This window comes from Leptonychotes weddellii, chromosome 5, assembly GCF_054177405.1.
Source record: "Leptonychotes weddellii isolate Sample4059 chromosome 5, ASM5417740v2, whole genome shotgun sequence".
Classification (NCBI taxonomy): domain Eukaryota; kingdom Metazoa; phylum Chordata; class Mammalia; order Carnivora; family Phocidae; genus Leptonychotes; species Leptonychotes weddellii.
This window is the reverse complement of record NC_138373.1, coordinates 85,075,350-85,092,470: the sequence shown is the minus strand read 5'-3', so window position 1 is coordinate 85,092,470 and position 17,121 is coordinate 85,075,350. Positions and strand designations below refer to the sequence as shown.

General features: G+C 34.6%; 1 protein-coding gene across 17 annotated transcripts in view; it reads left to right on the top strand.

Moving 5' to 3' along the window:
* Positions 1 to 17,121, top strand: part of SOX5 (SRY-box transcription factor 5) — a 993,366-nt gene that overhangs the window by 670,524 nt on the left and 305,721 nt on the right. For all 17 annotated transcript variants that reach the window (XM_081821346.1, XM_081821353.1, XM_081821350.1 and 14 more), the window contains one exon: positions 14,139 to 14,349. In XM_081821346.1, coding sequence (XP_081677472.1) covers positions 14,139 to 14,349 — 211 coding nt within the window. The remainder of the gene's footprint in view (positions 1 to 14,138; positions 14,350 to 17,121) is intronic.

Sequence of the window (17,121 nt, the reverse complement as noted above, 5' to 3'; positions counted from 1 at the left end):
AGTTTATATTCTCTTTCTGTGGGGTGTATAAAGAATACATGCCTTTATTTTGGATTGGCGTTTTTATGGGTTATTGAGCACCAAGCCAGAATCACTATGAGATATCAGCAATATCCAAGGATATTGCTCTGAAGTCAGGAGCTCAAATAGAATTGTGGAAGAGAGTGCATCTGCCCCAAATCCAAATATTGCATCTCCTCTCTATTCTCCGTAGGATTTAGTATAACCTAAATACAATTTCATTTTTTATACATATATCCCAATGAATTCCCTTGACAGTAATTTATTAATGGGGAAAACCACCATCACCTCTTATTTACACCTGTGATCACAACTCAATAAAGCACTCAGGGCAGGAGGTTTCTGCAGAACTTTTTTGATGGTGATAATTTTCATTTTTGTTTTCCCCCCATTCTGACTCTAACATCTATATGGCTAGAGTTCTAGGGTTGAGCATACAGCACTAAAAACTCAATACTTAAAAGCCTATTCATTATAAATAAGGGAAAGATGTGTCAGTTTCTATTGTTCTCCTTTATTTTTATAGTGTTATCCTTTTGTCATCCTTTAGCCTTACTTCCTAGAATACCCCAAATCCTTTATTCTGGCAATTTTTTTCTAGAATCTTCTCATTTTCCAGGTTCTCTGTTTGGCGTGTTCTATAAGCATCCATTGTTATTTCCATGTATGGATTTTATGGATTTTTCTTTACAAAACATCTTTCATCACCTTCAAATTCTAATTATAAATAACTATAAAGTTTCAAAAATTTACATGGTAAACCCGAGTCACTGTAAGAGAAGATGATACCCACTTAGAACTGTCATCTTTAGACATATGTAAAGAGGGGTTGGCCATTTGCTCTTCTCTCTCTCGGAAGACACTTTCTGAGGGCTAATTTACTAAAATGGATTTAACCATTCGCTGGAAACAAATGGTTCATAAGTCATTATTTTACAATCTTTATTTCTTTATCTGCTTTGTGTATTTTGAGGCTCATCTATATTTGAATATTCCACATGCAAATTTAAAGATCTCAAACAATAAACTCATCATTTGAATCCTGAGGGAGAGTGTATGGCATCTGTTATTTACAGTGCTGGAGCTAGAAGTTAAGACTAACACTCAAGTTATAGACTAATTTAGTTATGCAGATTTATTAATTTTTTTAGATATATTGATTCTATTTTAATAATCATCTATTGGCTATCCATTCTGTTTTCATCTAGATCATAATCATTATTTCAACCTCCCAAACAAGAACTATGTTTATCTCTGACTGTTTACTCCCTATTTTCAAGTTACCTAATCCTATCATTACGTGCTTCAAATTGCTTCTGGAAGTTGATGGTTCCTTTCAACTTTCATGGCTACAGTCTAATGGAAAGCTTTTTATCACCACATATGTGGCATGGTAATGGTTTCCTATTCAGTGGAGATCTCCACTTTCTCTTCTACCCAATTCATTCTCCACACCACTGCTAATCTTCCTAACAACCTACTTTAAGAGAATCATCCAGTATGGAATCGTGAATAGTTCCCCATTGCCTATCAGGTCAAATGTAAACAATTCTATTTGACTTTCATAATCTTTCATGAAATGATGATGCCTTCTGGATGACACCTCTATCTTTTCCTACCTACCTACTTTTGTAGGCTTAGACCAAAAGACTATCTATAAAGATAGAAAGATTTAATAAATTGAGCAATTAACTCAATATATATTTATTAGACACAAATAATAGAGTTGGGGTACATGGTGAATAATCAGACATATTTTCTGCCTTCGGGGCATAGAAAGAAAATTAAATAAGTGATCCCAAAGCCGTGTACTAATGCTATGATGAAGAAGTTCCCACCTTCTTTTGATTTTTCAGGATTCTCTCTTCTTTGAAGTTCTCCTGCATGGATAATTTGCTACTATACAATTTAGTTATAATTACTGGTTGTTTCTTGTGATTTAAATGCCTCTCAAATTTAATTTTAAACTCTTTGAGGAAAGAAAACCAGCTTTATTTTTTCATACCTGTGTCATCTCTTACATCACCTGAATCAGTTGAGGAAGGCAGTGTAACTTAATGATGACCAGCATGGATCTTAAAGTTACACAATCTTGGTCTTAATTCTTCAATTTACCATTTCCTACTCTTACTTTGGGTGAATTACTCATAGGAGCTTAATATTCTCATCTGTTAAATAGGAATTACAGTCTTCGTGGAATTTCTCTGAGAATTGTAAAAGATGTGTCCCTAAAACTTTTGGAACAGTGTCTTTAAGAACTCCAGGAGTGGTAGCTATATTTTTACTGAAAACATTAGTGAATTGCAACAGATTTTGTGTATTTGGTCAGGAATCTGCCTAATAGTTTAGAAATATTTTTAAAAGTCTTCACATCTATAAGACTAAAATGACAAAATTTATATATAGCATTACTCATATAAACTGTGTGAAAATAATCTTTGCAGAGAACCCAGTTTTACGTAAAGAATGCCAGTATCTCGGTGATTGTGTGCGCTACAAGATGGTCTTTATATGCCCACTAAAACAGGCTCAGGAAATTCTGTTTATACTATGAATAAATAGTTTGGCTAGCTAGGAAATTTTATGAGTATGTAGACTGCTTAATGACTTATCTTTATTTCGGAATGAGAACTGAAGCTTGTGCTTCTTTTATCTCAAATCACTGCTTAAGGTCAACTCATGTTAAAGGTCCCTTTCAAAGAAAAGAGTTACTTTTGCTGTAAACATAGAGCTTTATTGAGAGTCTTAATTAGTATAGAAAAATAGGCCTTTTGCTTTTTTTTTTTTAATAGGAAGATGGGATTAGTCTAATGACATGATGGAATTAACAGACATAGGGCTATGAAATCAGCCTGATCTAGTGAGGACATGTACTAGTGAGGGATTATATTCAAGAAAAAAAAAAGATGTACTAGAGTATAGAGGAGGGAAACTAGCAAAAATGGAGTTAGCTCCTAATCTATCCTTCCTCATATTACCTTTGTTGCTGTTTTGTATTTATAGTGTAAACCTAATGATTTGTTTGCAGGAGAATCTGATAGTGCTAATGTTCTCATGAAGAAAGAAAAATCTTGTATGTCTATTTTACAAGAAGAAAGAGAAATATGAAAGAAAAGTAGAAATGTGGCATAATAAGTAATTGGTATCATGTATTTATGAAAAATAATTCATTACTCTAATTCTTTTCAGACTTTGACTTTAAAAAGTTTTATTTCGTAATGAGGAGTAATTGAACATTCTTTCTTTGATCATTTCCCTGAGTTATCACTTTGTAGAGAACCATGAAACTGTGAAATTTGAAAATTGAGTATGCAACAGAGATAAAAGCGTGCTAATGGCACGTGACATTTTGTGGACTACTTTTTTTTTTCTTAAAATAAGGTTTGTATTAGCTTATCTTTAAAAATGGGCCACCTTAAAAAAGTTTAACCTTTAAAGAATTGATTCCATGAATGCGGTTTGATTTTAGTACAAAGAACTATGAAATTACTTGAATGTGCAAATATGTTGTTTTGGGGTTTTTGTTGTTGTTGTTTTGGTGGGTAGGTGTGGAAAGGGGTTTGTCTCTTGTTAATGTCTTCCTCGCTATCTTAGTAAAGGGACTGGCTTTTTCTATATTTATTTTCATATAATCTGTGTTTTGTCCATGATTATATCCTAATATAATGCCTGGAGCATACTTATTTTAACAAATACTTATATAGCTCTTGCCATGACCCAGTTACTATTTTTATGAGTTTTATAGTTTGTAATACATGTATTAACTCATGTAGTCTCCCAATTCCTGTAACTCATTATTTTGTAACTTGTAATCCACTAACGACTCACTGAGGTAGATAATAGTATAGTCCCCATTTTATAGATGAGGAAACCAATGAACAGAAAGATTAAATAATTTAGCAAGGGTCACATAGCTAGTTAATGGTGGAACCAGGATTTGAACCAAAGCTATTTGGCTTGATTCTCTGTGCTTAGATGCTAACATCATTAACTGCCTCACAAGTTAGCATATAAAACATTTTTATTACATGAAAGAGAAAATTGAGTGAATGAAATATTTAATTTTTAGTAAGTATTTTCATTACTGTTAAATTCTAGAGATCAATGATACTATATATTAGCACATACAAATTACTTATCATTTATTATCCCCTTTTATAGATTTGGAAACAGGTTTAGAGAGTTTAGATAACTTGCCCAAGGTTGTATAGTTAGTAAATGACAAAGCCTGAATTTGAACCCAAATTTTGCTTAACCACTGCTTTCTACGGCTTTGCTGACATCATATTTTACTGCATGGAGGATCACAATTTATTTCACTTACCCACTGAATATGTAGTCAGTTCCCAATTATAAATGATGCTAGCAAACACTTAGCTTATCAATTTTACCGGTGTCTGCTCTGTGTAAGAAATTGTTTCATTGCTCTGTGGGATAAAAGGAGTCATTTCCTAAACAGATCACAATTTGAAGATTCCTCACATTTCATTTCTTCCTTCAGACTTGGAGTGAATAGGCATTTAGTCAAGTTTATTAACAACTATTGTAAGGATGTTCTGAAGCCTTCTTAGGAAAATGATAGATGAATTATTATACATAATTAGTGGCTAGTTACAATGTTTTTTCTTTATCTCTTAAAATCTTATTATATGATTCACAATTCTAGTGTTAAATGGAAGTGTTTTGATGTGTAGCCTAATTCTTATTTAGAAACATCTTATGGTTGACCTTTGAGCCCTCAGGGAAGAGATCATCAAATGTCTTAAAGTGTACTTGCTGGATTGTTTAAACACAAGTAAGACACAGCACAGAAATCATCATCAGGAAGATAATGAGGCTGTCACAGCACAAAATGTTCTTTGTTTTTACAGGTTCTATTAGTTAATGTATTAGAATTCTCTAAATGCCACTTTTGCTTATTAAGTGGTTTTGAGAGCACATGAAAACATACAGTTTATTCTTGAATGCAGCATTTCTGAGATTCTTGGTAAATGTGATTCTGAAGGAGTATTTTAAAAACAACCATTAAACACTTCTGCCCATGTAACATCCAGATGCAAATGAAGACATTTTCCAAATCTGTTTTTCCTATTTGTACAGTCTCTTACTGAATCAGAAAATTTGCCCTTAAATTTCGGTTTTACACCGGAATTAAATGAGATGGGAAATATGATATTGGTTTAAAAAAACAACAAAGGAATCGGGGGCACCTGGGTGGTTCAGTCGTTAAGTGTCTGCCTTCAGCTCAGGTCATGATCCCAGCGTCCTGGGATCGAGCCCCACATCAGGCTCTCTGCTCCGCGGGACGCCTGCTCCTCCCTCCCCCACTCCCCCTGCTTGTGTTCCCTCTCTCGCTGTGTCTCTCTCTGTCAAATAAATAAAATCTTTAAAAAAAAAAAAAAACAACAAAGGAAACCAACTATTATTTTGTTATTTTTATATTATAAATCAGACTTAACTATCAATAAATTCAAACCACATTTTCTAGTACATTTCTTAAAATAATCTATTTCCACAATGCAATTTTGACATAAATCTCAGATTTTCTAGTCCATATAGTTAGTAGGAAATCAGCAAACATAAGCTGTTTCAACATGTGCCAAAATGACTGTTGAAAAATTAAGTCAACATCATTTCCCCCCAAAAATGTATTGGTCATTCTTACGCCTGCATGTTTGCTGACTCTTCTCCCTTCCTTCCATCCCCACCTGCTGCCCCGCCTCCCCTGCAATATGTTACCTTTCAGCTCTCTTCTCAAATTCATTAAGTTCCATCACTTTTGTGATGGCTCTCTTCACCACTGCAGGTTTTCGTCATCTCCCTCTTTGCCTCTCTAATTCTTACAGTTTTTCCTATACCAATAGTTCACAAACTTACTGAGTATCAGTCTCCCCTTGAAGCCTTGTTAAATCACATCGCTGGACTTCCCCTCTCAGTTTCTGATTCAGAAAGTCTAGGGTGAGGCCCGAGAAAAATGTATTCTCAGGTGATCCCTGTGATATTGGCTCACAGACCACCATTTGAGAATCATATTTATATAAATCACCTGTCTTGTATTGTCGAGTCCCAGGTGAATGCATTTTAAGATAAAATGTGCTTTTAAAAGTTTATTTAGTTTTCTGATCAATAATTAAATATGAGCCTAAGCTAACATTTCATCTCCCCGTGCTTGGCAAAAAAAAGGCAAACCAAGTTAGACTTTTGTTGAATTTCCATCCTATTGCACAAGGAAAGAATCTTTAAAAGATTCCATATTTTTAGGCTTTGAAGAAACATCAAACAGCTTTCACTTCTATTTGCACTGTCCAAAATACATAAAAAATCTTTGAAATATGGACTAGATCCTATATTTGAAATATAATGGAGCCATTTTTATAAAATAATAATCTTTCACCTAAACTTGATGAGGCCTGTCACTATTTAAAATATTAGATCAGCCCCAAGAGTGGGTTGTGTCTGCATTACAGAGACAGATGAACTTCTAAGGTTTCTGCAGTATTCTTTAAAAATTAGAACAAGGCAGGACATGGAGTATAGAACTTCCCATAGATTATAGAGCAAAAAGATGCTAATACCTATTTGAGTAATTTAGAATTTCTACCTATTTTTAAAATTGTGATGATTTAATGATTTTAAGGTTTAAGAGTAATAATTTTCAGGGAATTTCAATATCTCATAAAATGTTGAAATGTATAAAATATAAGCATTCCTTAAAAACTGACTTTGGATTCTTACAAGACTAGCATCTTATGGTCACAACTCCCTAGGGAAGCTTAAAAAAAACATATATATATATATAGCTTGCTGGTCACTGGATAGATTTATGAACTAGTCATCTAATATCTGGAATCTCAATTAGTCTACTGTCTTGTACTTACTTAAACATTAAGAATAGTTGATCTTATTAAATTCAGTGCATTTTACAAAGGTATTATCAGTGACTTTTTCTAGTATAGAAAGGTGAGAAGTTCTGATAAGCTCTGTCTCTGTAGGTAACTATGAAAATAGCCCAAACAGAAGTTGCCTCTGTCAGTTTTCATTTTGTGAACACCTGGACTTAAGTATACATCAGGCCACTTTTTTTTTTTTAAGCAAAAGTTTAGAAAAGATTTTAAATTGGATAGCTTTTACACCAGCAGTAATCACAGGTATCACAGACAGCCTTCAGAGATCTCTCTGTAAGTGCTTACTTTTGTTTTATAGATCTTGGGAACTGACCATATCCTGTTCCCAGAATACTGAATTTGATCATATTAACCAAAGAAAGACTCTTCGTGTTCTCTATTGAGCTTTTTTAAGGGTTGATTTTGCCTCAGTGAAACCTTCATACGTTTACATTCTGTTTTAGGAAAATTCATAGTTGAAAATTGAACTGGTATGCTTTTTAAAAATATTCATTTATAAAAGTTAGCAATTGTTCTGCTTTCCATTTCAAATTTATGTATACATTATCACAAGGTGATTACTGAGTAAGAAGACAGTGATTGCCATCAGTAATGCATTCTCTTCCTCAACGTGCTTATTATTTTTAAAGTATAATTGAAATACTAATTTCTTGCTACATGCTTATTGTAGGAACAGTAAAAGTTTAATTTATTAACATATATACCTTTAGCTAAGTTTATCTGAATAAAGCATCAATGAAATCTCTAGCTTGAGGCTCTTTTTTGCAAGTATTAACTGGTCATCTTAAAAATCATCCAATTGTATATATTGATGAGTTTATAGTACAATTCTGGGAAGATATGCAGTTCGGTCAGAGCTTCTTAACCTGGAATCTATGGTTTATACGAGTTCCTAGGGGAGGGGTGCCTGGGTGGCTCAGTTGGTTAAGCGTCTGCCTTCAGCTCAGGTCATGATCTCAGGGTCCTGGGATCGAGTTCCACTCAGCGGTGAGACTGTTTCTCCCTCTGTGACCTCTCTTGCTTTCACTCTCTCTCAAATAAATAAATAAAATCTTAAAAAAAAAAAAAAAAGAGTTCCTAGGGGATTTCATGGAGGAAGTTCACAGTTGGAACTATGAAGGTAGAAAATTAACTCTGTAAAACTGTATGTGTAATTGTGTGTGCCCTTTTGCATGGGTGCGTGTCTGCCCGTATGTTTGTGCGTATCTGTTTGGGAGGCATCTATAGCTATCAAAGGATCTCGAATCCAAAAGGATTCCTGGTTTAGGGTATCATGCAGAACTTTTATGAAAGATTACCATAACCAATAAAACTTTAAAAATAATTGAGTTTTTACACAATCATCATGTGTTGTTTTCTAGTACTAAATGAAATTTGGCATCTCCTAACTTGACAGAGTAGGTGACATGTAGTGCAATTTAGTTTCAAAAGCAACATTTGTGATACCATATATTTTTACCTGTTTTTTAAAGAATTTAAGGAATGACCAAATAATACAGCTTTTTTGAATTGAGATATGACATATAACATCTTATTAGTTTCAGTTGTACAATGTAATGTTTCAATATTTATATATAATGTGAAATGATCACAGTTAGTCTTGCCAACATCCATCACCACACGTAGTGACAAAACTAATTTTTAGCTTGTGATGAGAACTTTCTAGATCTACTTTCCTAGCAACTTTCAGATGCACAAACAGTATTATTAACTGTAGTCACCATGCTGCACATTACCTATCCAAGACTTAATTATTTTATAACTGGACATCTGCCCACCTTTTACCCATTTCAGCCAAATAATATGGCTTTCAAGATACTTTTCAAACTTTGTTTTGCCTTCCCCTGTTGATATTTATTAGATTATTAACAATGCATTATTAGAAGAACGTGATCATGTTAAAACTTGTTCAGCACTAAAGCATTTTCTGTATGTATCTGTAGTTCATTATATTCTACCTCTGTGCAATACCAAAATTCATGAACTTGCATTAATGAGAATCTAGTTAAAGATAGTCCAAACTTTCTGCACTGCACTGCTTTTTTTTTTTCTAAGTTCAAAACTTTGTTGTATTAGAAAGGATGCTAGACATGCCCACACATTTTATAAAGATAGATGAAGGAGCACCTGGCTGACTCAGTCAGTGGAATGTGTGATGTGCAACCTGGGTCATGGGCTTGAGATTGCTTAAAAATAAAATCTTTAAAATAAAAAAAGATAGGTTAAAAAGTCATAAATGACTGAGCATCATGATTTTGAATAGTCACTTAGAGATCAAATCTGTATGTTTGGTTTAAATAATTATTTAAATTTTAAGGTTCTTTACTTTGAATATGGCATAAACCAGTGGATATTTATTTATGACTTTATTTATGAGTTTATTTATTTATTTGACAAAGAGAGAGCGCACAAGTGGGGGGAGTGGCAGGCAGAGGGGGAGGGAGAAGCAAGCTCCCTGACGAGCAGGGAGCCCGATGCAGGGCTCAATCCCAGGACCCTGGGATCATGACCTGAGTTGAAGGCAGTCGCTTAAACAACTGAGCCACCCAGGGGCCCCACCAGTGGATATTTAGACGGAGACAGCTTTATAAGTCTAGAATATAGTTGGATTAGTTCATTTCAATGCACTTATAGGAGTTGGACATATTGGGGCAAAACCCTCTCATTTTCACAATTATTAAGCAGATGATAGTGTATCTTGTTCACCTATAACATTGACATACTTAGGTATTTGTTGTTGTTATTAAAGATTTTATTTATTTATTTGAGAGAGAGAGAGACACCACAAGCAGGGGGAGAGGCAGAGGGAGAGGGAAAAGCAGACTCCCTGCTTAGTGGGGAGCCTGATACAGGTCTCGATCCCAGGACCCTGGGATCATGACCTGAGCAGAAGGCAGACTCTTAACAACTGAGACACCCAGGCATCCCCTGTTGTTGTTTTTAAAGAGAGGTGGTATTAGCACTGTGGTTGAGGGCTCTGGTGCCCAACAGGTTGCAGTTGATTATCTACTCTATCTTTTATTAATCGTACAATCTCAGGCATTTACTTCACTCCATGTCCCTCAGTTTCTCCAGCTACGAAGTGCAAATCGTAATTAGGCTTGCCAGGAGAATTAACTGAATTAATGCATATAACACACTTTAAACAGTGCCTGACACAAAGTAAATATTCAGTAAATATTGGCTATTATTCTTACCAATTATAGTTGGATAGACAGACTATTAAATATAATGTTCTTGCTACCCTGTATTAATTTAACTTGAGTTTATAGGACTGAAAAGCAAATATGGTAATGTATTTCTTGAGGCCAGAGTCAAGGATGAAATGTCATTTGGACAATGAATATATATCTGGTTGAGTCACATATAACCTCTTTTTTCAAATGAATTAATTCTTCTTAATCACCACATTATCTAAACTAAAATTTGAATATTAATGTTGAAATATGTCTCTCAAAGTGTTCATAGCCAAGTGCTATATTTAGAACGAATTAACAAGAATGCATTTTTTTGTTTCAATTTTTTATTTAAATTCTAGTTAGTTAACATATAGTGTAATAGTAGTTTCAGGAGTAGAATTTAATGATTCATCATTTATATATAACACTGTTTATCACAAGTGCACTCCTAATACCCATCACCTATTTAACCCACCCCCTCCACCTCCCCTCAGCAACCCTTAGTTTGTTCTCTATAGTAGAGAATTCGTTTGCCTTTCTCTTTTTTTTCCACCATGTTCATCTGTTTCATTTCTTAAATTCAACATATCAGTGAAATCATATGGTATTTGTCTGAGACTGACTTATTTTGCTTAGCATAATACACTCTAGCTCCATCCACTTCATTGCAAATGGCAAGATTTCATTCTTTTTGATGACTAAGTAATATTCCATTGTATATATCTACCACATCTTTTTTATCCATTCATTAGTTGATGGACATTTGGGCTCTTTCCATAGTTCCATAGTTTGGCCATTGTTGATAATGCTGCTGTAAACATGTGCCAAGTTGACTCAGTATTTTTTGTATCCTTTGGGTAAATACTTGGTAGTGCAATTGCTGAGTCATAGGGTAGTTCTATTTTTAACTTTTTGAAGAAACTGCATACTGTTTTCAGAGTGGCTTCTCCCAGTTTAAGAATGCATTTTTTAAAAAGTTACTTAAATAAAGATAGATACACTAGGCAGATCCCTTCCTTTGTCTTAAGGTTGCAAAAGTGACAAAGGGGGGCAGGATTAAGTAAAGCTTTTTCAAGTGTAACAAAGGAAGATTACCAACTTTGTTCTAAAAATTTAGGACCCTCTTTTATCATTAGACCTTAGAAATCAAATATCATAGTTGTGAGAGCTCTATGGCAAAATACTGAAGCTTTCCTTTAGCATTCACAAAACTTGATGAAATATATTTTGCTGGCTTGGACCACCAATACTTCTGTTAGTAGATTCTCTGGATGTTCACCTACCAGCAAAGTGAAGAGGAAAATGCAGTCATTATTTTAGACATGGTAAATGCAATCCCAGGGAAGAAACTGAAAACTATAGGACTTTCTTGACTGAAGACTGTGCCAGCGTTCTTTAACAAGCTCTTCACCATGCAAATGAACAATGATGTCCCACACTGAAACATCTGTTAACTACATAAAACTGTTAAAGGGATTAACAGTGCTAGAGACTGAAATGTAATCAGACAGGTGAAATAGTGATAAGATAAAATATTTGTGCATGAAATTGCAGTGATAATTTTTAATACTAGGTGTGGTAACTGAGTTTAGAATACTTGTGAAATGATGTTAAACTCTTTAAAATATGTCTTTGTCTTTTGCAAGGTGTAGAAAATTAGAGACATACAAGATGGGATGTTATTTTATCTTACTTGATTTGAAATATTTTCTGATTTTTAATAGATGTGATTGTATACAATTTGGGTGTCCTTCCCTCTACTGAAGTTGCTATAGAAAGATACGTGTGATTTTTAATTACGGAAAATGAAGTTCAGCTGCCAAATTCTTGTTTGTTAAGTTTGTCATCATATAATGTGAAAACAGAGTATAGAATAGAAATGTTCAACATTGGGTTTTTCTGCTTTGACCCTGGAAATAGTGAGAAGAAAGATCTGTGGAAAAAAATACAGAGGTTTTGCTATATTCTGTTTTGAACATGAAACTGAGCTAATGAGTATTATGGGCCATTCATAAAAACATTCCTTAGTTTACTGAATGGATTTGTAATTGCTCTCGTCAGGGATGTGTGTGTGTGTGTGTGTGTGTGTTTATGGGTTTGCTTGTATTTATGTATGGATTTTAAATAAATAATTCTAGAAGTGTACCTTCACTTAGCCTGCAGGGGTTTGTAATGATTACATTATGCATATTGATTTCCAAATCCAAGTACATAATAAGCTAAGATTCATCTTTGAATGTATTGTCTATAGAATATTCATTCAAAACATAGTAATGTTTTCTGCATATTCTGTAATGTTTGTAAGAAATGGAAACCATTTTCGGTGTAGAATTATAATTTTGAAGATTCTGTTTGCACACATGTTTTACTTTGACTTTTTCTGCATTACCTAGCACCACCCAACAAACTGACACTTGCACTGTAGCTAATGTTCTTGTATTCACTATTATCCACTAACAAAAAATCATATGAACAGATTATGATCATGTTTGCATTGACATCTCTATTTTTAATCTGTTTTTAAAAATTAAAATGACAGCTTCATCAAGTCTTTTTAGTATATTTTTAAACTAGTCAAATATATTAGAAATAATCTTAAAAACATTAGATATCAAATCAGTGTGATCCGTCACTTTTCTGGGGCCAGGGAGATCCTATTAACACATCTTAGAGAAGAAGTGTTTAAACAGGGATATAACCTATTATCCTGAATATTAGATGTGCATACATTCAAATGTATTTTAATGGAAACTTTTAATACTATAGAATTAAGAAATATACTTACAGAGAGACTAACTTCCTCAAAGATCTTAGGATACAATTTTATTTATTTTTTTAAGGTTTTATTTATTTTTTTGTGAGAGAGAGAGGAAGAACACAAGAGGGGGCGGGGGGGGGACAGAGGGAGAAGCAGGCTCCCTGCTGAGCAGGGTGCCTGATACGGGACTCGATCCCAGGACCCCGGGATCATGACCTGAGCCAAAGGCAGGTGCTTAATCGACTGAGCCACCCAGGCGCCTAGGATACAATTGTATTTTTAAGAAGAAATCTGCTTTGTGGGAAGTCAAAGGATTATAGAAGTAAGAGATTATAAAAAGAAAACCTTTAAGTAAGAAAATTATTTTTTTAATAATTTCAGTATCATTCCTCTCACAGATGTCTGAAAAAATCAATTTAGTGCCTTTTATACAAAAGATACCCCAAATATTAGATGGCTAGAGTTGGTCAGGAAATTATGGGGAAAATAATGACAAAAGAACACCAAATGTGTGTTTAAATTTTAGAATTATAGAATAAATTCCTTTCATACACATATGCAATTATCAAGGGGGAAAGATTGCAAGGAACTTTATTTTATAGGGCATGTGGGGCTTAAAGTGCAAAATCTGGAAGAATATTAACAGAAACAATGCTTGGGGTAACAAATGGAATTGGAAATAACTTTGGCATCAGCAGAAATAAGCTTTCAATATTCCTATCTGATGTCAAAATAACCTGTGTGGCTGATGCTTTCTTAAAAGCATGAGAGGGAAGTGGAGAACTAAAAACCGGACCCTGCTTTAATTAGGAGCAACCATCAAGAAGAGGCAGCTATTTAAAACGAAAAGTAAAGTGCATAATGTTACTTGTTTAAATATTACAGTATCGTGAGGAAGATTAAGCCAGATGACTGGTGCAGTTAATGTCCATAGGAAAATCTAAGACTTTCAAAGAAAAGCAGAAAACTACATCTGATCGATGTAGGCTTTGTATAAGGTTTATTGCCATTTGTTCTCAGTCTATGGGAGAGAGCCTCCATATTTTTATTTCTTCTCTAAATTGATCTTTGACTCACTCTGTGCCAGCCTGTAAAGTTAATGCATTCTTTTTTTAAAAAAATTTCTTTATTTATCTTACTCTTGCAGAGTGACATTTCACTTTTTCATGTTTTAGCTAAATAAGCCACATAAGCAATTTTAAAAAACAAAACAAAACAAAAAACCAAACCTCACTGAATTTTAAACAATTTTTTTTCCTTTGCTTTCTCTTTCAGGAAGTTGATGGCAATAAAATTATGTCTTCATTTGCCCCACACAACTCATCTACCTCACCTCAGAAGGCAGAAGAAGGTGGGAGGCAGAGTGGTGAGTCCTTGTCGAGCACGGCCCTAGGAACTCCCGAACGGCGCAAAGGCAGCTTAGCTGATGTTGTTGACACCTTGAAGCAGAGGAAAATGGAGGAGCTCATCAAAAATGAGCCAGAAGGTAAAGGCTAGAAAAGGAAACAAAGTGCTTGCCATCTCCTGATTTTAATAGTCAGATTTTAACTTATAGTTGTTTTTTGACTTATACTCAAAGCTAAATTGGACAAAATGGAAACCTAATGCTTAAGATGGATAGGTTTTTTGTTTTTTGTTCTTCAGAAACATTTCAATATGTCTGTCCCGATTTTTTAATCATTAATTTCTGTTGTGATGTCTTCCTCATTTTCACACGTTGGTAAGTTGTGGTTGAGTAAAACTTAAAGATTCAAGAATAGAATGTGGCGGTGGAGCCCAGAATAGGCACCACCTATGTCCCAAATATCTGCAGGCTAGTTGTTCATCTCCAGTTTTTGCCCCCAAGGCCATTTTGCAACTTGATTAAATTGTATATAGCCTTATTTATACATGAATGCATATTATGCTACCTTAGTTCAGTCCATTTCTTGTATAGTCCAAAATTAATATGGTTAGGCCTATTCTATATTTAAAAATTATTGATTCTCTAATTCCGTTAGCCATGCTGAAGTTCCCATTTTGTTCAACTTCCAGGATGCCTTTCTTTTAAGATTTCATCTTCTAAATCTCTTCAGTAGTTACTGATAGTAGCCTATGGGTGATATGCACATGAAATACTGTTAAAATGAAAGCAAACGAACCATGAGAGACTATGGACTCCGAGAAACAAACTGAGGGCTTTAAAGGGGTGGGAGGTGGGGGGATGGGTTCACCCAGTGATGGGTATTAAGGAGGGCACGTACTGCATGGAGCACTGGGTGTTATACGAAAACAATGAATCATGGAACACTACATCAAAAACTAATGATGTACTTTATGGTGACTAACATAATAAAATTTTTAAAAAATGAAGGCAAAGAAACAGGGGCACCTGGGTGACTCAGTTGGTGAAGCATCTGCCTTTGGCTCAGGTCATGATCTCAGGGTCCTGGGATCCAGCCCTGCATAGGGCTCTTTGCTCAGCAGGGAGTCTGCTTCTCCCTCTCACTCTCCCTCTGAGCTCTCTCTCTCTCTCAAATAAATAAATAAAAATCTTTAAAAAAATAAATCAAGCAAACAAACAACTAATGCCCATTATAGAATTTATGCATAACTGATAGTCACCCTTTATGTTACAGATGTTTCCTACCTCCTACTTAAACCTGTATTCTTCCTAAGTTTGTATGCCACCTTGCACATAAGAACATGCCTCCTATTTAAAAGTCAGATGGAGATTTAAAACAAACAAACAAACAATAGTGACGTACACCAAAAATATACTGCATCTATGCTATGTAAGACTGGGTTGGGCTCATTTCTAGTCTGTTGTTAGGACACTAGCAGACTACAAGCATTTATGGCACAAAATGTATGTTAACCAGTATATTTGGGAGTCATATGGTAATTAAATATTTCTAGGTCCCTACCAGATGCATAGCTGGGACATGGGTTTTACTTATAATTTATGTAATTCACATGATCTTACAGTTGCAAAGAATTTTAGAGATAATCCAGTCAGCCAAAGACTTTTGATTTCCATACACGTGGAGATAAAAATGGGGTTTTGAGGAGGACCTAGACAATTTTTTTAATGTGCTGGATTTTTTTCTTGATATTAAAAATACTATCTTCTTACTTAAGAATCGTTTAAAAAACCATAGAAATTGAAAGGAAAGTAAAAATTGCTTAAATTTGTAGCTTTCTGATATAACAACTCTTAACCTTATGATGCATTTCTTTCTTGTCTTTTGTTTTACATATTCTGTTCATTTTGCATGATTAATTTTATGCTTTTAAAATTATTTTGTATCTTTTATATTATCACACGTTTCATTAACTAAAGTCCACAGTTTATTCATATTTCATTAGTCTTCCCCAAGTGTGCTTTTTCTGTTCTAGGATGCCATCAAGGATAACATGTTCCATTTAGTTGTCTGTCTCCTTGGGTTCCCTTTGGCTGTGACAGTTTCTCACACTGTTTTTGTTTCTGATAACCTTGAAAGTTTTGAGGAATACTGTTCAGGTATATTGTAGAATGCCCCTCTATTGGTATTTATCTGGTGGTTTTCTCTTGACTAACCTGGGGTTATAGGTTTGGGGAGGAAGATCACGAGGTAAAGTACCTTTTTGTCACATCATATCAAGGGTACATATTTTCTATATGACTTATGAATTTGATGTTGACCTTGATCACCTGGCTGATACAGCATTTGTCAGAGTACTCCACTGTAAAGTTACTCCCTGCCCCATTTCCATACCATAATCTTTGGAAGGAAGGTGCTATGTGCAACCCACGTTTAAGGAGTGGGGAGATACGTTCCCCCTCCTTTAGAGTAGAGTTTCTACATAATTTATTTGGAATTCTTCTGCATGGGAGATTTATCTCTTCTCCATCATTTATTAATTTATTCAATCGTTTATTTATATCAGTATGGACAGCATGGATATTTTATACTTTGACTTATAATCCAATTCTACTTTATTTTGTTGCTCAAATTGCTTCAGCTTTGGCCACTGGAAGCTCTTTCTATTGACTTCTGTGTCTTTTTTTTTTTTTATTATTATGTTATGTTAGTCACCATACATTACATCATTAGTCTTTGATGTAGTGTTCCATGATTCATTGTTTGCGTATAACCCCCAGTGCTCCATTCAGGACGTACCCTCTTTAATACCCATCACCAGGCTAACCCATCCCCCCACTCCCCTCCCCTCTAGAACCCTCAGTTTGTTTCTCAGAGTCCATAGTCTCTCATGGTTCGTCTCCCCCTCCAATTCC